Below are 24,737 nucleotides of genomic sequence, written 5' to 3'. Positions count from 1 at the left end.
AAATAAACAATTAAAAGCACGATGCAATATTTTGTATGATTTTCGTATTTCATTTTTACTTATTTGATGCGCACGATATCATAAATTCCCTTATTATATTGACCAGTTTACATGACATTTCCCAAACACGACATGAGAACAACTGTGGGGTTGTAATACCATGGACCCATGGTAATACGAATCTCGTTGCCTATATCCACGTAGTCTCATGCAAGTCATGATTTTTTTTTCTACTTTTGCACTTTACGCTATTGGCATAAAGATGAAACTTCTAAACAAAATTGACCACATTTACAGACAAAAAATGTGAATAAGTTATAATTAGTTCCACTACCGATTTTGCAAACAAAACTCAGGTATAATTTATAATAAAATATATATGCAATTCTTTTGGTAATCCCTCTTGATCGGATCCAACTCATATTGTTGTACGTACCGTACTAGCTTTTTCTTCCTGACTGTAAATATTCAATCACCTTAAAAAACACAAATCGTTAGTTTTGTTTACTTCCTGTTCGCATGTGTACCACGAAATACAATCTGACTTGGAGGGGAAAAAAACATGAGAAAAAAAAATAGTTCGGAGCAGCCGATAGTTCAACTTCATTTCAAAGAAATATGTTTAGAAATCAATTCGGTATATTACATGCAGCACATGTCATATACTTATTGGTAAATAAATGTGGATCATTAAAGTCGTTTCTTTGCATAACATTGTTACTTTTGTCCATATTATTAAAAATATATTAAAATGTTCTAATAGAAAACATATTGTAATAGATTTTGAATGCTGAAAGAATATTGAAAGATTTAAGGCGTAGTTAACAAAAGCACCTTACCGTAACAAATCAAAGCATGTATTCAATCAAACCAATGATTATCTATACATACAATATCATTGCTTTGTCAATTAAAGAAGACAAAATTTGAAGAAAAATGTTACCATAAAATTGAAACTGAAGTAAAACGAGCAAAAACGAAACAAGAAACAAAAAAATTTATAAAGGCGTTTAGATAAACAGACAACGTAACAAAATGTTATAAAACTTTCAAGTTGATGACCCATCAAGTTTTGAAACTCATCGTGTCCAAAGGAAACATACTTGAATTATAACAATCTTAGAGACTGATTTCATTCACTCATATTTCAAACTTGTTTATTTCGCAACATTGAGATTATTTCGTTAAGAATCATCGGTTTGTTACATTCACTACCCCACCATCAGATTCAGCAAACGTTATAAATTATCAATGAAGAAATTCAAAAAATGCTATCCAAACAAAGATCGCAAAACTTAGTACATGGATATGTTTTAGCGAATAGTTAATCAAAGCGAATACATCATAATGTTGGCGTATTTATGCATAAAGGGGCCACTTTTTGTTAGTAAATAACAATACTAATACTAATGGTGGCTTCTTGTATAGCGCTCATATCTATCACGCCGTGACGCTCTTGGCTCTCAAACGCTATATACCCCATCATAGACGGGGGTACCTGCATATCCGGTATCCATTGACACCTGGGTGAAGAGTGGCAAATTCGAATTAATTTATTGTCAAACATGTTCACGGCCATCAGTGCCGTGCGGGGATTTGCACCAACAACCTCTTGATGGAAAATCAAGTGAGGGAACCACTGCACCACTTTCTTATGGTAATTAATAGTGATGTCGATATTCACAGCAGCAATAATTAGGAGCGAAAATGAAGACATAGTTCGGAAGAGTCTTTTGTTGTTGTTTATGGATAGTTTCATAATTATATTAGCTCCGGTGACCTGTTGAGCGATGTATCAAACCAGAAAGTAAGTTGATATTCACTCCATTCAGAAGAGAACGTTGTTGTTTATAGATAATTGCAGAATTCCTCATCTCCGTTGTCCAATGACGTACCGTGTATTCGATCACAAGTCATGATCCCTATCGTTCATGACAGGGAATTCCCCTCAAAATCTCCGTCGTCCACGGCTTCCATTTTGATCATGTTAATTCTCTCATATCGTCCTCCTCGTGGATAAGGGAAAATCTATAAGGTGCTCCTCTTTCCTCTGCCTCTGTCTCCTCTCATCTCTTGGAGAAGGCTTTTGCCTATCCTTCTTTTTACTCCTCCTATTAGTTCTATCTTTCTGTTTATTGCCATCATTTTTTCTCGTTGTGCCCTCTTGGTTGTCGGTGGTTCCCTTTTCCTTTTTGCGCTTTCCCTTGTCTTTGGGTTTCCTTGGTAATTGACCTGTGAACAAAGGAGGAAAGAGTGACAGAGGGAGAGAGGGAGGGAGAGAGAGAGAGAGAGAGAGAGAATAATAATAGTAATAATAATAATGATATTAATAATAATAATAATGATACTAATAATAATTACGATAATTACAATCATGATACTTATAATGTTGACAAAAAAAGATAATAATAAAGACAAAAAACGACAAAGATAATATTCATGATGATCGTACTACTACTTCTACTTCTTCTGCTACTACTTTTTTTTCTACTACTTCTAACAATAATAATGATCATCATCATCACCATCATCATCATCATCATCTCCTTCATTATCTTCACTATCATCACCACCATCATTATCACCGGGCATGGTGGCTCAGGGGTTAGAGCGCCCGCCTCATGAACGGGAGGTCGTGGGTTCGAATCCCGGTCGAGTCATACCAAAGACTAATATAACAATGGGACCTTCTGCCTTCTAGCTAGGCGCTCAGCATATTAGATTGGAGGGTAGTGATAACATATTATGTTATGTTATGTTATGCAGGGCCCGCTGGAAGAGCAGTTTCATAACTGAAGTGGCTACCCTGGGTAAATAAAACGTTATTATTATTATTATTATTATTATTGTTATATTATTATTATTACTAACGAAACGCGATCATTCCTCCAAGTTGACATTTACCTGGGCAATATCGTGGGTGCATGCGACACTTCTCTCCCTGAAAGAGCTCGGGGCACGGCTCGGCCTCCGGTGTGGGCCGGGCGACGACCTCACGATAACGACGATGCTCTCCCCATTTGAAACCACAGGTCTGGCCTTTCTTTATGCACGGACTCCATGGCGACCACGGTGAAACGGCGCAGTCGACTTCGAAAAAGAAAACAAACAAACATGTATGAAATAGATATAGATTTATAGATATCATCTTTTATAGGAATGATATTGCGTCACATAAAATATGACGCAGGTCTCTATACAAACATTGCAATTTAGAAAGATTTCAGGAATAATAATACAGATTGTACGAATTATTTTCACAACTTTCTTTGTGGATTTCTTTGGTGATTTTAATCCTGCGGATTTTCTCTCTCTCGATTTAATGATGTAAATGAGCACACACAATAAATGTGTCATTGTATAGAGGCAGTTTCATTAAAGATCTTTCCACAAATAAGTTTAAATGTCCAATTTAAACCGATGATCGTTGTATAATAGGCCTGTCGACACTTGCTTTTTTGTGAAAGCTATTTGTATTATTTTCTCTCAAATCAAATACATACTGTAAAGATCATTCTTAACAAAACTGGATACATTGTACATTGATACTTTGGATTAAACATAAATTGCAATAATAAAATAAACTGTTTATAAAACATTTTCATATATACATGTATGATCAAGAATATTAAAGTAAACTTGTAGCTACCATCTGCCCCCGCACACACACATACCATGCACACCCACACTCACAGACACACCGAAGGGAACTTAGTCACATCCAATTAAAAATTCATTTTATCTCACCTTTGACTTCGCATTGTGACGTCATCTCATTAACATACATGCTATCTGGACACTGGAGGACGCACTTCCCGTAGAGCCCCACATACGGCGGCTGGCATCGAGAGCAAAAGGTCCGACTGTAACACGTGTCACAGTTCTCTATTCTACATCCTAAGAACAAAGAAAACAGAAAGGGGGAAAAGGGTATGGATTAAAAAGACGTTTGAAAAATAAAGTAAAATGGGAGGAGCCGGTTAGAATCCAGGGTGCACTGACGAAAACAAGGCACTGTTTGCCGTGAAATAAATCAATATATAACTTATGGAGATTTAAAACAAAAGCTCTTGGGGCCGAAATACGATAAACGTTATTGTTGGTTCCAGCATTATAATCGAAGAGATGGCCAAAATATGAGTCCAACATATCTGATAAGCAATACACACATATATATTAATATCTTTTAGTATCAGAAAGATCATGACGAAAAAAATGAACGGATTAAAAATACAGTTCCCACAATAAAATTAAAAAGAGAAGAGACGTAAGAAAGAATGGAAGAAAGAAATAAAGCAAGAGGGAAACAATAACATAAAATAACATTGATAAATTGACGGGAACAGACACATAAAAAGGCAGTCAAGAACAACGTAGCCTATATCTTATTTATTTTTAGTATAAGATCAAGCTTCTATTTCCGAAATTTGATAGTTTTCAAGACCAACTAGCATCGTACGAATACTGGACACCGTTTCACAAAACCGCTAGAAGTACAAGTTCATCGACATCCCATTGATTCTCGTGGTAAAGTTAATATACGCATTTCATTTGGTTGGCGGCGAACTTGCACGGCAGCGTTTCGTGAAACGCGGCTACCCTGGCAGCTACGTTCATCAGCACTTGATTGTAAAAGTGATGACTAGAGCAATAGCGCCATCACTAGATTTGTATTGTAATGATACTGTTTTTTCGGGGTGTAACTGATTTGCTCTGCGTATCGCATCAAATGTTTAATACGAATCGTCTTTTATTTCATATCTGTTATAATTATAATCGAGAAGTCCACTCTGATTAAATAAAATGAAATTGAAATATAATTTATTTCAATTTTATGAAATGATTTCATTCTATTATTAAAACAGATAATAAAAGACTCATGACTTTTAGCATAATTTGTAATCGGATATTCTTTAGCATTGACAGATCAAGGGGCGGGCACCACCCTCCCCTTCTTTTCAAACCCGAATGTGCATTTCATGACACGCAAAAGTGTCCCAATATTTTGTTTTGTTTAAAGCCCTTTAAATATTTTACCTACAGTTGTGACATTCACCACTGGGAGAACACCCCCTCTCCTCTTTCAACATTTCTTTTCAAGTTTTTGTTTTTAATTGGTAATAGATTATAGATCAGAAGTTGCAGAAAGAAGAAAAAAAGATAGAAGAAGTTATTAACTGTGGAATGAACGGATGCCTCGGAACTTACTTGAGCAGCGATGGTAGTCGCCGGCACTGTTGGGATAGAAGCCGACAGGACAGGCGTGGGTGCATATCCCCACCTGCTTCATTCCACTGCGGTGAAGAAGGAACAGGTACCTCGGCTTGCATGTTATACAGCCATTATAGACAGAACATGTGCTGCAACCGAGCGGACACCCTGTCGAAAAGAAAGAAACATAGGAAATGTTTTGATTAATGAAATTTCTTATTGAAATTTACATCGTTTCTCACACAAACTATACTGGCTATTTCAATATTCATGTATGACTTCGTGTTGGAAAACATTTAATAACAGTAATACTTCTGGTCCTGAAAATGCGGAAAAAGAACTTCCATCACTGACAACAATCTTTTGTAGAATGACAGAAGTGATATAATTGGTGACAACAGAAATTCAAAGGTGAGAGAATAGAAATGTGAATCTGGAGAGCCTTGACGAATAGAGATAAGGACATTTAAAAAAAAAAGGATAAGATGGGTTGAAATAGTATTGGTGCTAGGGTAAAAAGAGACAGACAGTTTGAGAAAAAAAAAGTGAAGGAAAATGAGATGGAGAAGGAATAGAAGAACCAGAAAGGCAGATATAGATAAAGGGAGAGAAGAGAAGAGACATGGTAGGTATACAGTGAGAAACAGGTAGATAGATATACATACAGTCACATATGTAGAGATAGATAGATAGATAGAGAGAGAGAGAGAGAGAGAGAGAGAGAGAGAGAGAGAGGGGGGGGGGGGGGGGGGAGAGAGAAGGGGGGGGGGGCATTTTCGGTAGAGCAGGCATGAATCGGTCCGCTCACCGAAGTAAAATGCATCTCAAGAGCGAGCGATGACCGTTAAAATAATTCATCAATGTAATGGAATGTTGCACATTGGTGGGAAAATACTCCGACAATTGCGTTTTTATTACAGTCCTACGACCAAAAGATCTACTACACAATAGCAGGAAAAAAGCGTTACAATGCATTGAGTAAAGCAAGCATCTAGCAAATAAATATTCAAATCCAGACAGTCATTAAAGGCGGGTAATACTGATCATGCACTTGGTGCGATATATCTGATAAACAAGCTCTTCAAAACACTTTCTAGTGTTGTCCATTATATGGACTATAAAAATACTATATACATGTACCATGTATACGGGGATATCTCGTTGAAAAAACAAATTATTTTGTAGTATTTTAAGCAAAATTCATATCCTGAAGATTGGTGGAGAAAACGGTCTCTTTAATTCGGTTTTGTCTTTTTGTGGGTGGTCTATCCTTTTCGATTGTGTCTCATATTCACAATGAGGACAAGGGGAACATACTAAGGAATATGAAAGATGAGACTATATTAGGGGGGAAATGGATGATAGGACCACAGAACATATTAACACAAATGAGGATATAGTGGAACAAAATTACAAGGCACTCCAAATGGTTCTTCTTCATTCTGATAAAAAAAAAGGTTAGGAAAAAAAAATAAGACCAAAGATACACAATTGCAATCCAATTGCATTTTTAAGTAACATACACAATCTATACGGGAAGAAAAGAACATCAATCAGGAAACCCTTGAAAATTACACAAATTAACGTTATATCGACTGGAATGTATTCTATACGACAGGACTTACTAGCATTAATAACAATATTTTGGGGGGGGGGGGGGGGACATAAATTATACAGGTAAGATTTATCTGGTATACATTTGTCATGTCCCCGGTATAAAAGATGTTACTATGGTATAAAGTATGATTTATATGATGCATACAAACGTGTAGGAATGTAATATTGATATGTATGCGTATGAATGGTGTTTGATAAATATTAAACAAATAATACACAGCAGGGAGGGCATTAGTCATCGCATCGGGCGTGTTAGACTGTTCCGAAGGTACCCTGTGTGGGTAATTTTACCAATGCCCGAACAAAACGATGTGTATTATTTGTTTCATAAGATGATGTTGTATTTGTTTTATAAAATGATATTTCATATGATTTTACTAATGACCGGTCATTAGTTAAATTACGTGTTAGGCTAAATAAATACCTGGTCACGTGTACGCTCTCAACCAATCATTTGATTAGGATCCGCTTAATTATCTTATAAAATACAATAACTGTCCTTCAATTCCTCTTTTTTTTTTTGATTTCGCTTCTTTTTCGGCAGGTCTTCAACCTCTTAATACCTCGTTTTTCTTCTTCACTTTATGAGCATCTTCGAGTTTGCCGAGAGACAGAAAATACTTTCTCTTGCATTCTTGCTATTGTGGGCTTTCTTTCATTTCCTTTCGCCCATTCACCATTAATGAGTTTTCAGATTAAACTCCCACAAAAGATGGTAAATACATTTTTCTATAAAGACACCTTAAACGCTTTATGATCCCTTAGAGATTCCAAACGTCAAATTAAGAAAGTTGAACAAAACAGGGACAAGACGTAGTATTCCCATAACTCAACCACAGACCAAAGTGTTCGAGAATCTTTGATTTGAAAATGCTCAGTCTGATAAATGCACCTTTGTTGAGAAAATTGATCATTATCCCCCCGATCTGTATATTTTCTTAAAGGTATAATAGTTTATTGTGCGCATCTTGAAAGGCATGATTCTATGCGAGAAATGGATTAGGCCAAGCTGCGGTATTTAAAATGTCACAGTATCATCTACGGTGATACGGCTTAGCCTTTCTTTCCGCGATAATAGCTACTCTCCTTGTCTCATTATGCACTTAATGAGAAAATTACAGGGTTGCACAATAGTTTTAAAGCTTTTTCTTTGTCCACTTTATCGCGGTTCGAAAGAGTCTGCTTTGGAAGACACATCATTCGGTGAATGTTCTGTAGTCATTATTGTAGTGACAAAGAAGTACAGCAAATCCTTAGGGATATAGCCAGTGCTATCTGAATGCATGCTTTCCTAAGTATATTTCCCGTTTCTGTGTGTCCAGTTTTTATTCCTTGGAATATATTGAATATCTTGAAATGACAAAATTAGTTGGGGAGGGGGTTCTACACTAAACCATAATAGAACAATGGTATCTTTCTTTTCATTCTTTAAAAAAAATTACCCATGGAACTAATAGCGTCCTTTAGAAGTAAACCTAGCTTAATAATTTTCTACAAACGTTTTAACGTCCTCAATAATTCGTGTTTAATACCGTCTTTTGAGCGTCGTGTATCTGTCTGCTAGAAATAACGGAACATTTGTTAAGGTCAGACCGTCAGCGTACCTAAGCACAGAAAGATTTGATTCTGATAGTCGAAAGAAATTTACATAAATGCCATTTACCCAGTATTTATCACTACCCTATAAATATTGATCAGTAAATATGGTCTGTAAAATATGAAAAAAGTGGAAACATAATGTTAATTCAAATTGAATTGAGCTAAATTTTGCAATGAGAGGGCGGCGGTTCGTGAAAGTAGCAAATTACCCATTTATATTGCATCAACGCAGGACCATTCACGTACACTATACAGGCACGGATATTGCATCACACACAAACAATGTTTTCCCGAGTTTGATGACGCATTCTCTCTTTACAAATACCATACATTATGACAATTATCATAACAATCATTGTCCCTCTTCAATTTCGTTCCACTTTTATTCTCTTGTCGATTGGTCCCACTTATATCCTTCCTTGTTAGTCCCTCGCTATACCACAAGGCCAAACTTATCAAACCATTGCCTCATCTCAAGACAGTCACATCTATCATGGATCGAACCTTGAAGGGGGTAAAGATGGGCTTTCACCTCGGCTCCTGATTGACATATACCGTCCCCCAGATCATAACAAAATTTTATAAAAAGAAAATCACAACTCTACACAAAATGCTAAAGACTTGTAATAGGTCCACTGGCGCAATTAAAGGTCCCAACATCGAGATGTTTAAGGAGTTAACAAAAAGATAACAGCAGCGTTTATTTTCCCTTAAATGATTCAATCATTACAAATAGGATTTTCACAAGCTATGAAACATCACTTTCCCTCATTACGATAAATATCCCAAATTCTTTTGGGAGGAGGGGAGGGGGAGGGAAGGGGCGTGGGGAGGGTAGGTGGTGGTGGTACTTGAGCTAGGAGTAATTATTGTTCGAGGGTCCATGTCTGGGGGAGGGTTTACCGGATTCCAAAGGGTCGTTAGCCGTTTCTATGTTCTATGTAAATCAGACAATAATGTGTGTACTCCATAATCCCATTTTAACTTATCAAAGGGTAAAAAAAGAAAGAAACATGGAATGGAAGAGGGGGAAACGGATGAAGAAAAAGAAAAAGGATAACATGATCATAACTGTACCCCCTCCCCTCATCGGTGACATTGTTAATACGCTTCTTATGCACTGGATCATTGGAAATGATCGGTAAAACCTCCTCCACGACCTAATGCCACGCCCCTCCCCCAATACAATCCACCCATAATCGGGCACATACTATGTCATCGATATTACATGATACAAGATGAGTCAATCTTGACGTTTTTCGCTTCGCTCATTGAAAAGTTCCTCTCGTTCATTTAACATCTCATCTCTACCCGAATCCAAATCAGCTCCTAATTGTGCATTCCTAGGGTTTTATTTGCAAAAGAGCTTTAACTTATCAAAGAAAACTTTTTCATACGCTGTCTCTATTATTTTTCTTTACTCCTGTATACACCCCAGACATTCATCCCTGGTTATTTCCTTTGACACTAATTGGAAAATCAGTCAGACAAGTCTTGAAGAAAGTGTACTTATACGTGTTTACTTGTCTTCGTCTCTGCTTTTCTTCTTTTGCGGGTTTCATTCAGAATGGCTATATTGAAGAACCTAATACTGTTTGCTTGCGTAATTCCTTTGTAGTCTCCCGTGTTCATGATGATATTTTCCTGAAGCTAACGAACCCCTATTTTCTTTGATCCTCTTTACTGGGTATCTCGTAAAGGATTCGATCCTGTTTTTATTCAAATCAAAGGCCGTCGTCAAAAGTTGCTTCTTTTGAAAGGTTTCCACTCGCTTACTCTGTGTTTAGCATGCATAATGCAGAGGCGAATTGAAGGAAATTACATGCACATGTACTTTTCGGGAACCGAAAAGGAAAACACGATTTCAGTAACTTCAGAAGCAGAACGAGGATTGTTATTTTGAAAGTTTTTAGGCTCATAAACTAAGAAAATAAATTTGAGCTCGATATAGTTATTCAATAGTTATTTATCTAACTGAGACACTTTATTATTGTATTAAGTTTGAACGAAAAACTCTTTAATCCATTAATATTAACGGTGACATCGTTGAAAGTTGATGAAAACAGTGCGTAAATTTGTGAATGTAATGTTCCTTATTATATTCCTTTTCCTGTACTAACCTCCTAACATGCCAAAAATCAAAACAATCTCAAACCACAAAGATATTTATGATTTTCTTTGAAGGCGTCACTATTCAACACCCTCTAACAGTATATTCTCCCGACCAATTTTGACTCAAACCTTCAGATTATCTTTAATTGTAATCACGATATCTTAGCACCATTTTCTCTCATCTGACGAATGTTAACAAGTCCCTTTAATGTAATAATAACCTCGCATATCTTGTAAATACTCGCATTTATATTAAAAAAAAAATGTTTAGCATTGTTGAGGACAATATCAGCTTATCATCATGTAATTGCCGTCTGCATAATAGTGTCTAAATAGTCATGATAGGATTCTGAACGCTCTATCGTTTAGCAAAGTTACGATATTTAGAAATCATGGAGATTATATTGCAAATTACTATTTCAATCTTGAAATCATAGTGATAATAATGAGACACTGAGCAACCTAGCACACGAATCCAGTTGGAAAATTAAAGCATTTTGAGCAAACAGATGGGAAAGTTTGCAAGTGATATGATCGAAAACCTTTTTACCAATACTGATACACTGTCTACAGATAGTGTATATATACATGTATATATTAAGCTCACTTTGAATGTAATATAAGTCATATCTATTTTAAAGGAATAATCTTGGTAGCAAAGCATTTTTGATGGGGGCGGGGGATAAGATGTCAATCTGGCAAGTGTTTACATAATAGGATTCATGGTATTAATGTCAGAAATCAAAAATATGTGCTCAAGAAAAGGCACATCAATCCCAATTCCACATTTTCTGTGTATTTTCAGGTAGCCTGCAGAAATATGGCAAACACACGAACGTGATTGGTCAAATCAAACCACGTGACCAAGTATGTTGCGGAAGTTCGATAGGTCTGTGCTTGTACTAACCGTTGCACTTGGCTGCCAACCACCAGCTGTTCGTCCTGTCTTGACGGGTACGGGGAGGGAGGGAGGAGGGGGCTAGTGGGCGTGCACCTGTTACGCCATCGTTTGCGTTAAATTCGGGAATACGAGGGGACGGGCACGCCATGTGCAAGATCAATGCTTATCATATCACCTGTTCAAACTAGCATCCGCTCTTAGTCTGTCGCTTCTTATTTACTTAAAGGTAGCCTCAAGTTTCGACTAAAATTCACTGAATCTTTCTTATAATGGTTCCCAAACAAACGGTAACCCAGCACAAATGGATTCTAAATATTTAATGCATTTAAAATATAATGTTTTACAACAATTAAACTAGAAGAGAATTTGACGAAAAGACAAGCATATAGACCCGAAAAATGATATTTGTGTTTTTATCATATTCTTTGATGTGTGACCTTCAACACATTTGTGTATATTTGCATATATTTAGAATTCATGGTCCAGACAGCAAATATTCTACGAGTTAGACAAAATATAAATCAAGAAAAAGTATGTGGTATGGGTCAATTTCCTACAAAATATAGCATCATTACCACAACTCATCTTTAAATATAAATATCAAATACTTGTCATACGATTGCGATGTGAACAAATCGGATAAATAAGTATTGTGTTGTAACCTAATATTAATTCAGCTGTGTAATGTGCTTGTAATAGGAGCCATCAAAATTATCATAGAGTGACTCAATTTAGCTGAAGAAGTCACTGGCAGAGAAAAGGCATTGCACATAATGCGATTACGCAAATTAATACCTGATGCAAAATTTTGCCAAATAAATTTGTTATGATAATATGTCGAATATAAAGGAATTCTAAAAAAGTAATCGATGTCATATTTACTAGACGAAAAATAGCTGATAAGTTAGGATAAAACCTTCTTGGCACAGGAAGACATATGTGAGCGTAGCTCTAAATACCTACAGTTTCATTAAATCTGTGTGCAGTCAGTTTATACGATTTCCAGCAAGATTTCCTATCAGATTTGATGATTCCAAAACATCACCATACACACCAAATAAAATGACGGCCAAATTATAAGCCTTTCCAAATCGCCTCTCAACTCTTTCTCTGTCAATGAATGTGCATGGCAAGAACTCAACCTTAAAGTCCCACCGCACAAGCTTGTCAGGGAGGGATTACCTCCATGCATAATCACTGACAGGTGGTTATCTCATCAAATCAGCTCTCAATTAACATAAAAAAGGGGATCATGGGGGACCGATGGTCACCGATTATGCATTGTTTGCTATATAGAGGGCGCAAGTAGCTTTACGTAGTACAGTTGGGCTTTAAGCGTATAATTGAGGTCTCGAGCATGATCCTGCAATTTTATCGACAGACCATTGCAGCACCGGTGACGATTATGCCTTTGGAGACCAGCTGTAGACAATAACAGGTACCTCGATATTACTGACAAATGACGAGAAACCTGAAATTGATTGGATTATCGAGCGGCGATTCATACCCTACGAGTTTGCGTTCATATCACGGATGATTATGGGTTCTAATGTTATACAGGTGACGACATATTGCCGTAGTCATCGTAGTGCATCTTGTTGACCCTGACGCGGACGAGGTATGAGTCATTCGCTCTGCAGTGAAATTACAACGCAGACATCACTATGAATATGACGGACAAAGAAAGCGGACAAAATATTATGTTCCTCAGGTAAATAAAGAAACATCCCTTCACTGCCATTATGTAAAAAGGTGACTATGCATGTGACACCTGTTCTACACATTTTTACATAATAGCAGTGAAGGGATGTTTCTTTGTCTACTTGAGGAACTGTATATTTTGTCCGCTTTCTTTGTCAGTCATATTCATAGTGCATGTACGTAACGTATTTATCATTCTCTATACTAGCGCGTGTACGAAAAAAGAAAAAAAAAAAGTATGTTTGTAGAAAATGTCGGCGCAGCAAAAGGAATTGATGTCTGTTCAGAGCCAGAACGGAGTTAGCTCTGTCTGAAAGTATATGAGTTAATGTCCTTATGGCTCCAAACATTAAGATGATTTTGTTCTTAATTGTGCTCACTGCTCAGTCTGGGAACATCCCGCTTTGTGAAACAAAATGGGCACACCTCTCAAATATATCAGATGAGATTCATCTTTCGAATATTTCTAAAACGATTATCCCCCTAGAATATTGTAGTGTGAAAATTATAGTTTAAAATCTTTAAACTCTTAACTTTGACCGCCTGCTTTTAACCGCAGCATTCTTACTTTTAAAGCCACAATGCACTACTTATAGCTACTTGCTCCCTTTATATAACAAACAATGCATTATCGATGACCATTGGTCCCCCACGATCCTCTTTTTCTTATGTTAATTGAGAGATGAGAGTCCTGTGCAGTGACCTTGCAGGGTAGTGTAATCCACCATGTTCACTAGTATTGATGGGCTTTAAAGAAAAAGTTGCGCAGAGCTTTGCATATGGTTAACCCGCATTGAGTTTCTGCCATTGTACTTTCCATGAAGATATTAAAACTCTGTCTTCAGTCGATGATATCTCCTGCACAGATTAGCATTATGATAGGCGGAGTTGAAAGGGTTAACGTCGATTGTTGCCGTCAGAATACATCACTCAACGCACCGGAAGTACACCCTTGCTCTTAAGCGCGTTCTCAATGACATCCCATCACCACTGCGCATCCGGGAGCCTGATCTAGGCTTTGGCTTATGGTCGTCCGTAGAGACAATGATGACACGTACATTGGAGGGATGACGCTCACTGAGATCAAGTTCAGTCAAGTAACGGGAGCGGTTCCAAGAGGAGTGCTTGAGGGGCTCAACCCCCCATCCCCACATCAAATAGTCAACCTGCAAGCCCCAAAGATATAAATATAAGCGAGGTACAGGTAGAAAATCAATGTAAGAACCTCCCCGAATGAATATACATAGATCATAAAACAACTCCTGGACCAGCCTCCTGTCTGAGTTCGTCTCTTCTTTCTAGTCCTTACAAACGAATATTTTACGTGCATGTTCTGTAATATTAACATGACCTATTCACATAATTGCGACTTAATCAACATTTTCCTATTGACATTACTGTTTACTAGGTATTATGTTTATTTTGCAAATGAGTATTTTTTTTTTGAACTGTTTTGTATAAACGTTATAAACGATGTAAATATGTTCATGTTTATTCAGAGCCCCATGGAAGACCACTACTTGTTGGTGAATAGGCTACCCTGTCAAAAGATTTGAAATAAATAAATAAATAAATAAATAAAATAAATAAATATGTGAGCTTAAGTATCAGGTGCGAAGACCGGGGGGAGCAAAGATGGAATTTTGAAGCACGTTGCTTTCATTTTGCGTTTGAAATCTATATAGTCAATTTCGTAGTGTGTTGAAATGAGTGTGGATCTTGATATTGAATACAGAGGAAAGGGAGGGGGTACGCGTGGTTGATGTTGCTTTGGGTTTATAGGCGCTTGTCGTTCAAATTGGAATATTTGCACCTTAATTAAAGTCATCCTATTTTAATAGCGGGAATTCGAACGCAGTTCTTCCGCGTGGCAGGCGTTGATACATTTTACTATGAAACTAAGGATGCGTCAAAATATATAGCCCAGTCATACAAGATTTTCCTCATTAAAAGCTGACTTGGGGAAGAGGATGGGGGCTTGTATGTTGGTGCAAAACCTCATTCAATCACGATGAGAAGGGCTGGCCAAAGGGCGGCTGCACAAGTCCCCTATTTAGTTGCCCTCCTCCTGGCTACGCCACTGGAAGCACATGGCGATGGTGACGAAAGAAGGGTGGGTCGGCTTGCACCCATTACTCAATACCCATTACCCTAGTGTGCCGTTTAGGATAAGTTCAATTTGTTACCTCAAAGTATGAGTCCAATGTAACTGGATATAATATACCCTATATTGAATTGACGTAACCTTCCGCAGCAGGTACCATCTTAAATTTGTAAGTCGGGTTTTTATTGCTCCCTAAATAATTTTGGAGGAAATACAAATATGGTGTTTAACATTTTGCACTGGTGTAAATTATGAAGGACTCCTGTATCCTATTTCAGAAGAAAACGACGTTAACTACTTTCAGCCCACAATTGCGATAGCATGCCACTTCTTATTCCCGATGATAAGGAAATTGTAAGACTGTTGGTAATATAAACGAGAGAGAGAGAGAGAGAGAGAGAGGGGGGGGGGGGGAGGAGAAGGACCGAAGATGCATAAAACCTAGTAATGGGATAACTTGCCCACTCTTAATTATTCCCACTGATAGGCAAGGTGCCATACTTCAAGGAACAGCCAATGTTAAAAGGTGCCACTCTGAATACTGAACTTATTCGCTACATGTTATTCGTCTCTAGAAGGCCACTTTCCCGTTGCACACAAGGCGTAATTTCGATTGCGTCATCATCTGCGCTAATTCACCCCTGGCGGAGACCGCGCTAGTTGCTGACGCAGTCTTACACCAACAAATGGCTCTTTTTTACATTCCGAAGAGTAATTGCTTATCGCATAATAGCGCCTACGATCTGTTTGCATTACTAAAAAAAATGTAATTCGACGCTACCTAAATTATCATTGAATCGATTTTAATACTAGTGGGTAATTACACGAGCCCGTTGATCAGTCCTAACATTTTATCCCAAACAAGGTCATACATGCTGTAGGCTCGTATCTGGATTAGAAAGCCCTATTAGGTCTCGATACATCCCAGATATAAGAAGATATAAACAGGCAGATGAAGCGACGCATATTTAGGGCTGCAATATTACCCCATATCGCAGACACTGATGACACGTATAGGGCCATGCATGCATATCAGATTTATAACGCTGGAAACATTGTTAAACAATGCCTTTAAACATGGTTGAAGGAAACCTGAGTCTTTAAAGTGAATCGGTAACATTGTTGAAAGCTGATGAACAAAATGTGTAATTTTGTATGAAATGTTACTTAATATATTCCTTCTACTGGACTTACCCTCTAACAGGCAAAAATTCCTGAGAAAACTCTCAAGCCCCAAAGATATGTATGGTTTTCTTTGAAGGCGTCACTGTGCAACACCCTCTAACAGTGATTAACAGTAAATTCTCCCAACCATTTTTGAATTTTCCCAACCGTTTTTCCTTGAAAATAAGACCTAAGACAGGATTTAACAATTATTTCAATTCTTAATGTCTGGGATGGTATATAGAGCCTATTCATTGCTTTGTGACGATTTACATTAATCTAAAATATAATTAAATTGTAATAATATAGTTGGGAGAATTAAGGTTCAGTTTTTCCCAATTGTTATCGTCACTAATGGTCCGTTTTCACTCAAATTTTCAGATTATCTTTAACAATTAGCATTGAAGTCCCTACCTTAGCATCATTTTCTCTCATCTGAACATTAATACCAAGTCCCTTTAAAGCAGTTTGGCAGAAAATGGGTTGTCAGTCCACGAGGCGTCAAAGCACAAGGGAACATCCCATTTCCATACAGGGGGGTTTCTCTGCCCCGCCCAACCATCCGCAGGGGCCAGGGATATTGATATATCCGTTGAACTCTTATCATGTTTAGAATGGAACATCATAAACGCCATTCTCCAGGCATTTACGATGTCTGCAACAGATTTTGTAGACGATGGGGTTGTTTAAAAAAAAAGAAAAAAGCAGACATAAAACCTTCTCAAGAGTTTCTCGAACCGTTCTTGGGACGTAAATAAGCGGTTACACAGTGTTTACGCCCCAACAAGTAAAGAACGTTTCGTGTAAAGCGGTATTCTGCACGAGCGAAACTTTCATGTCTTAGCGCCCTACCCCTGCCGAACATAGACACATATTTATATGTATTTGTATTGAACAAGGAAATTGATAAAATGATCACCATGCAATAGCCCGGATATTTTTAATGAATAAAGAAATGAAGTAAAAAAAAAAAAAATACAGAAAAAGCAATTAATATATATTAGTCCGGCAGCCAAACCCGGATTTGGGGCCTAACCTTGTTTTGGTGAAATAAGTTTTTTTTTTAATGGATTCTGATTGTGTAGGTATCCACTGTGAACAAGCAAAAAACTGGAGCTCTGTCAGCCTTGAGCAATTTGAGATATACGCAAAAACAAAATGGCCGCCAAAATGGCGTTTTCTGCTCTAAAAATATGTGAAAATGTATACTTTCTCATGTTTTATTGCTGCATTTAGAACCCTTTTCTTATTTTTTTTTACCAGATATGATATATATGATACATATTTTGATAATTCTAAATGTTATATTAGATGGCAGAGCAATTTATACACTATTTATACAGGGTGATTCATAAAAAAAAAGGTGTACAAGTGGCCGTTTGCGATTTCTACTTCGATAACAAGCAATCAATGTATACACACTCTGGCAACATATTTTGTGATGTATATAAGCTGTATTTTAATTGAAGCTAATTGATGTAGCGATTCATTCTATCGCCTTTACTCTTTAGCAATTTGTTATTATAAGCAAAAACAAAATGGCCGCCAAAATAGCGTTTTCTGCTCTAAGAATATGTGAAAATGTATACTTTGTCATGTTTTATTGCTGCATTAAGAACCCTTTTCTGATTTTTTTAAAACCAGATATGATATATATTTTGATAATTCTAAACGTGGTTTTAAATGGCAGAGCAATTTATACATTTATACAGGGTGACTCATAAAAAAGTGTACATTTCTACTTTGATAACAAGCAATCAATGTATACACATATACGCTGCATTTTAATTAAAGCTAATTGATGTAGCCTATCATCTCAAAGCAAACGTATTTGTAGAGATACCCTGTTGAACATACACACATCTATGATGAACTGCTACGATTCAAGAAGTCTACAGCTGTAGAGGCAGGGAAAAACACTGAATTGACGTCATTATTAAGTGCTGAAGATGGTCTTGTTCAGATCGTAGTTGACAACTTTAATGCAGATGTTTCATCTCAGAACGGTAAATTGTCAACATATTCCCTTGCAGTTCTTATGAACCAGCCAGATACAAGCATGCACCATGGTGATAAGTAAGACATTTCACAACTGAAGAAGGCTGAAATGTCTAGATATATTGACTACAAGCTTGGCATCATGAGATAAAATGGTCCAAGGAAACCAGATATGCCACCTGTCAAGAACTAAGTTCCATCACTTAGTGTTCTTGCTCATATGGTTTCTCGACAGAGACCTAATGAGTGTGGCCTCAGGTTCTTGACAGATGTTGTGCAGCGTGATAACTGTCCTAAATTCAATGGATATAATACGCATTTGTTTCGCAATCAAGGAGAAGCCACACATCCCAAAACTAAAGCTGTGTACCTATCATTGATTGATATGCCACCAGCACATCCAGACACAACAATGACAGCCATGAGCAAATCACAGCAGTTTAACAGAAAAAAACTGGTCAATGTTTCACTGTGTTCACTGCAGATCAACAACTGTACAGGGTTGCAGTAGATGTACAACCTGATCAAACTAGCACTGATAATGATGCTCTATGTACGGGCTGAACGAGAAGGTGATTGGCCACTAAACCTGGAGGCAGTGAAGCTCATGATGTCCTACTTCTTTGCGGCGGGACATGTAAACTACGCGCGATATGGGTTATTCTACTTTCGACGCATGAAAGCCCTACCAGGAGATGCACTCCAGCATTCCATAAAAGGGTCTAATGGTTTGATGAGACACACTCAAGGCTTATGAAATGGCATATGGAGCGACATGTTCATCAAGATCAACATTCATGCGATATGGGCATGGTAAAGCTGGTGTGATTGGCATCACTCTAAAGCCAGAAACTCTCAAGACCTGGGCCCTTAGCTTGCACATTATGTATCAGACTTGTGGAAGACGTTTCAACTCTGAGAGACAAGACGGCTAGTTCTAAAACAGTTAGTGCTCAAAGAAGAGGCTCCAGCAAGGATATCTGCAGACCAAGGTGACAGAGACTGGTTGCGCAGAAAACTGGATGTGAGCATCGATCCAATGGACCTAAAGAAGCACCCAGCGAATATTGTCAATGTGGTCAATGGACAGATCGCTCCTGAATCAGTGAATGTTGATAGAGCAGTTGAAACTGGTGATCATCAAATGGGTGAGTTTGAACGGAAATTGCCTGGAGGTTTCTACGACACAATTTCGAAGAAAGTTCAAACCATGGCTGTCATGAAGAAATCAATTGACGTAGGCGATTCCATGGTATACGATACCAAGTTGATATACTCTCGCGCGATAGGTCTACAAGCAAGTTCCAGAGATGTTGAATTTCATGATGTTATTGTCATGCAAGCTGTCGCCAGTTCCTACAGCTCTGTTTGAGGAGTCTGGAGATATGGGTATCTCAAAGTCCAAGGCCGCTTTGAAGAACCAGAGACAAAGGTTGAAGTATCAGCTAGACACGCGACACTTGAAGGAACGTGTAGAGTGATCGATGGCTGTGCTCTCCTTTGGATTCCTAATTGGCCTGCATCATCACCAACACGTCAACCAACAGTGATGGACTTTGTATCGGAATTCAAAGGCAAGATTGAAGAAAGACTAAAATCCGGTGATGTGTACTTTGTCTTTGACAGGTACAATGATTACAGCACCAAGTGTGCAACCAGGATATCGAGAGGCAATGATGGTTGCAGAGTTTTCCAACCGAGTCCAACTTCACCCCTTCCGTTTCAGAAACTGACTCTGACAGTCACAGAGAACAAGAAACAGTTGATTAGCATCATTTGTCAACATCTGCAAGGCGATGCAGGTTTCATCATAAAACACAAGCTTGTGATCACCAGCCAAGATGGCACTCCTGTTCAACTAGGTCTAGGTGGTGTTCCAATCCAACGGCACGATGTGGCCACATCTCATGAGGAGGCTGATGTGATTATTGTGCAGCAGGCTCTCATGCTTGATGAAGGACGATCCATCAAGGTGCTTGCAGACGACATAGATGCCTATGTTCTTCTGCCTCATTTCTACCAAAAGCAAGGCCTTCAGTCACCCTTGATTATGGAGTACCCATCGGAGACAGATCTGTAATCGATATACATGCCACAGTGGACAGACACAGAGACATCATCTATGTTAGCAGGTCACCCATTGACAGGTTGTGATACTGTTGGTGCACATTTTGGAGTTGGCAAAGGAACTTTGCTGGAATTACGAAATATTCGTCTAAGACCTTTGGAACATCAAAATAACCTCAAACTAAATCGATTGGAGACAAGTCTTGCAGATATGGCCGACGTGATGAAAGATGCAACAGCGCTCATAACATCATGCTATGGATAACCCAAGGCTACGACACTGTCAAATGCCCGACTGAATGTGTGGACTACACAGGTCGGGAAGCAGGAGCTACCAACACTCCAAATCTTGCTGCAATGCCACCAACAACTGAAGCTTTCAAAGATAATTTTAAGCGTGCCCATCTTCAAACATGGATTTGGAAGAGTGCTTTGGAATTGAATCCATGGACATTGGATCCCACTGCATTTGGTTACATGAAAGATGAAGCAACAAAGTCACTTATCCCGGTAACCACTCCAACAAATGTGAAACTTGCACCTGCAAACATACTGAGATTTATACGTTGCAATTGTGCAAATGACAACTCATGCAAATCATTAGGATGTGGATGCAACAAAGCCAAATTAGCGCGCACAGTGTTCTGTGCGTGCATGCATCCGTGCGATGTCTAAATGATCAGACTTTGGCAGCAAAAAAATGTAAATCAAAATGACAGTGATGCGTGAGCTCAGTTCAGCAAAGGAAGAAAAGTCGTATCCTTAAAAGAATTGGGTACAAGATGAATTGTGAAGGTAAAATTACTATGATATCGATACTTAAAGTGACATACGCTATAAAATGGTAACACATTCATGAAAGAAGAGTGATCAAATTATCTTTTTTCACGTAATGGTATCTTAGGAATTCAAATTCTATTGTGAAAACAAATGTTTATTACTATAGACTATTGATAGAAATTGTGTGATAAACTAACATTACCGCCATTTTGAATATGTAAATGAGCAAATATACAAAGGCCGCCAAAGTCAAATATCCAAATCAATTCATCTCTGATGAAGTACCAGAGTACTAGAACTACTCTGCCAATTTCCGTTATGTATAATACTAATGGCAAATGTTGCTTAAAATTTATCATTTTGGTGGCCATTTTAATTGTTTTGTCCCATTATCTACATTAGTCATTATTGACAAATGAGTATGACATAAGCATTTGGTACACTTAGGTATTCTAGGAATTGAAAACATAAGATAGAAAGAAATGAGTATAATACTATGTTAATTGTGATTCTAAGCTTAACAGCTGGCATTTATCCGCCATTTTGAATATGCAAATTAGCAATAATTACAATGGAAAATATGCAAATTATGTCATCTATGGTCATCATATGTTCATGTATGATCATCAGGAATGTGTTGACAATGGTCTTCATGAATTATAACCACACCATTCTGCCAATATTTTGTAATGTATTATGAAATAATTCAAATTTTCCTGAAAATAGGCTATTTTGGCGGCCATTTTGTTTTTGGCCATATCTTAAATTGCTCAACACCTCCAAAGCTCCAGTTTTCTGTTTGGTCATCTGCAATGCCTAAGGAAACAAAATTCATCAAGAAAAAAACTTATTTCAACAAAACGAGGTGTAGCTCAGTGGCTGCCGGACTATATATATATATATATATATATATATACACAAAAAACAAAACAACAACACGAAGCCATACCACCCCCCAAAAAAAAAATAATGAAAAAAATGATAATGTACGTAGGCCGATATTCTTGTTATCAATTGAATACTAAATAATTAAAATAAATGGGTATATAGATAATCTGATATTTTCTTTTCTTTAAGGGGGTGGGATGGGCTAAAAGAGGCTGTACGTGAGCTTTAAAAACCAAACTCCTGCCGTTTTCCCCCTTGTGACTGCTATTACAGACCCAAGCTTCAAGGTTTGTGTGGTCTTTTGGCAAGTGTTCTTTCTCAAATACAATTAATCTATACACGGTGACGCATCTCGTACTTGGATCGCATCCATGGTTCGATTTTTGATCTTCAGCTCCGAACCCCTACTTCTTTCAATTTTTCCTTTTTTATTTCAGAGTAATCTGCTTTTAAAGTTGGCTTTTCCTATAATTCATTATAAAGTCGTTATACATGTATTCTGGAAACACATCTAGTGAAGACATGAATGATCATGAAGTACTGCAAGCGACCCTACTTTAAAACATGATTAAAATGATGTTTATTTTATAGTTTAAACAAAAAATGTAACAACTTTGAGATGCCCATGTAATATACATTAACAACTGCCGATCGTCTATTTTTCTCTGAAATTAAAGTAGATTTCTTAGAGTAAGCTATTAACTGTTGGTGACTGCCTATATTTCAAACGGAGGACAAGCATGATATTATATACAATCATTATACAACTATTCTTTAATCTAACAGGAAAAAAAATAAAATTTATAAACATGCCGTGATTGCAAGTTACATAACATTAACAACTCATAAAACTATCTTTAAATTCAACAAAATGAAAAGTATCAATTTATGAATTTAGCTGATCGAACTACTAAATGAAATATGATGAAACTTTAAGCTAAAAACCTTAATGAAATGAATTTCTATTTATGCAATGTCATTCTCGTCCCAGCTTCATGCGTTGGGTAGTCACGGGGGACTCGCCCCCCATATTACAGGTACACACCTGGATTAGGCTACATACCAAGACCAGATTTCAATATAATAAGAGCCAGTATCTTTCATAAACCAACTCATTATACTTATGATTATAAATATGTTCATTGTGGGTAAAATAATGTTCTTTTTAAATCATATAATTTCATCTCTTATGTATATGGATAAAGTGCACAAATTTAGACGACATCCACAAATGAATTAATGTCTGAAATAAGCAGACTATGTTGTAATAAAGTTTGACAGGGCAGTCGACATTGAAAATGCATGTTGAATATTGCTGTAGCACTGAATTTCCAATGACGTATAAATATGCAACCTGCAGAACCGCATTGCTGGTCGAAAGCCGTTGATGGCGAGCAATCCTAAAAAACGTGTAAAGTCCAGGTATAGACCGAAATATTTTTCCATTTAAATTGGAAATCATCTCCACTATTTTGCTTTAATGTGTGTTCATTTGTTCATTTGATTGCAATCCCATTCCTTCCTACTTTATAAAATGATTGCTTGTAGATGTTTTTAATTATTCTCTCTTTATGTTTATCTGAATGAAAGAAAATGAACTAAAAAGGAGATCAAATGATAATATTTTGGTTGACACGATCGTCTGAGTAGCACATGTTGTATAAAGAATATTAAATATATACTTGTAACTGTGTCTGTCTGTCACGATTATTTATACATGTATTTTAAGTTCACATGAATAGCATATTTGTATAATGAGTTTTCGTTTCGGTACACGACCGGACAGTAATTTCATCACACGTTTTATTTTATTTTAAAAGGTACAACTGAGATGAGAAGGCAGAAAATACAGAGCCATTGATCTGAATTATGAGGACGCTAAGCTTTTTTTACTCGGCTCTGTATCAATACCAGATTACTTCCTATTACGTCAATATTACAGTATAAACGTCAGTTCAAATTTACTTATAAAGGGTTGTCCCACCCAAGTAAACTTGTCAACATCCAGATGCTAATACTATACACAAACGTGACGTCATCACAAAGCATATTGTGTCAAAGAGTTATAAAATACACCACTACTAAGTTGATAAGGTTTTTTGTGATGTCATCCTAAGGCAGATTAAAGAAAGTGATCGGCTTTTAAAATGATATTACTGATTTTCCATGATGTTGAGAATGGAGTAAAAACGATCAGAATATATTTTACAATGCATGGGATATACGTTTAAATATTGGTTAACCGAATTAAGTTATATTGAGACTGAGTAAACAGTTGTATTTCATTATACAAACAAAATATATAATAAAATGATTTAGATATGTTGATATATTGTGTGATAAGATTCTCAACCGCTCTTTTTATCACCATACAAAATACAAATTTGAAAGAATGTTGCTGTATGATCAGGAGCGCCAGGTGTGTCAAGTCTAACAGACATGAGCGCTATACAAGAACCCACTATTATTATTATTATTATGATGATAAAACAACTGCTAAAATTGCACCTCTCACCCTTCTCTCTCTCTCTCTCTCTCTCTCTCTCTCTCTCTCTCCCTCTCTCTCTCACACACACTTTCTTTCCCTTCTCTTCC

At 37.2% G+C, this 24,737-nt stretch overlaps 1 protein-coding gene across 2 annotated transcripts in view; it reads right to left on the bottom strand.

Annotated features, from left to right (window-relative positions):
• Positions 1-231: 231 nt before the first annotated feature.
• LOC591618 (R-spondin-2) overlaps positions 232-24,737 on the bottom strand; it is a 35,550-nt gene continuing 11,044 nt past the window's right edge. For both annotated transcript variants that reach the window (XM_791173.5, XM_011679951.2), the window contains exons 2-5: positions 5,209-5,379; positions 3,748-3,897; positions 2,905-3,090; positions 232-2,232 (exon numbers count right to left, since the gene is read on the bottom strand). In XM_791173.5, the coding sequence (XP_796266.4) occupies positions 1,997-2,232; positions 2,905-3,090; positions 3,748-3,897; positions 5,209-5,379 (743 nt within the window). In that variant the 3' untranslated portion in view covers positions 232-1,996. The remainder of the gene's footprint in view (positions 2,233-2,904; positions 3,091-3,747; positions 3,898-5,208; positions 5,380-24,737) is intronic.

Source organism: Strongylocentrotus purpuratus, unplaced genomic scaffold, assembly GCF_000002235.5.
Source record: "Strongylocentrotus purpuratus isolate Spur 01 unplaced genomic scaffold, Spur_5.0 spur5_scaffold_13, whole genome shotgun sequence".
Lineage (NCBI taxonomy): Eukaryota > Metazoa > Echinodermata > Echinoidea > Camarodonta > Strongylocentrotidae > Strongylocentrotus > Strongylocentrotus purpuratus.
This window is presented reverse-complemented; position numbering and strand designations above follow the sequence as displayed.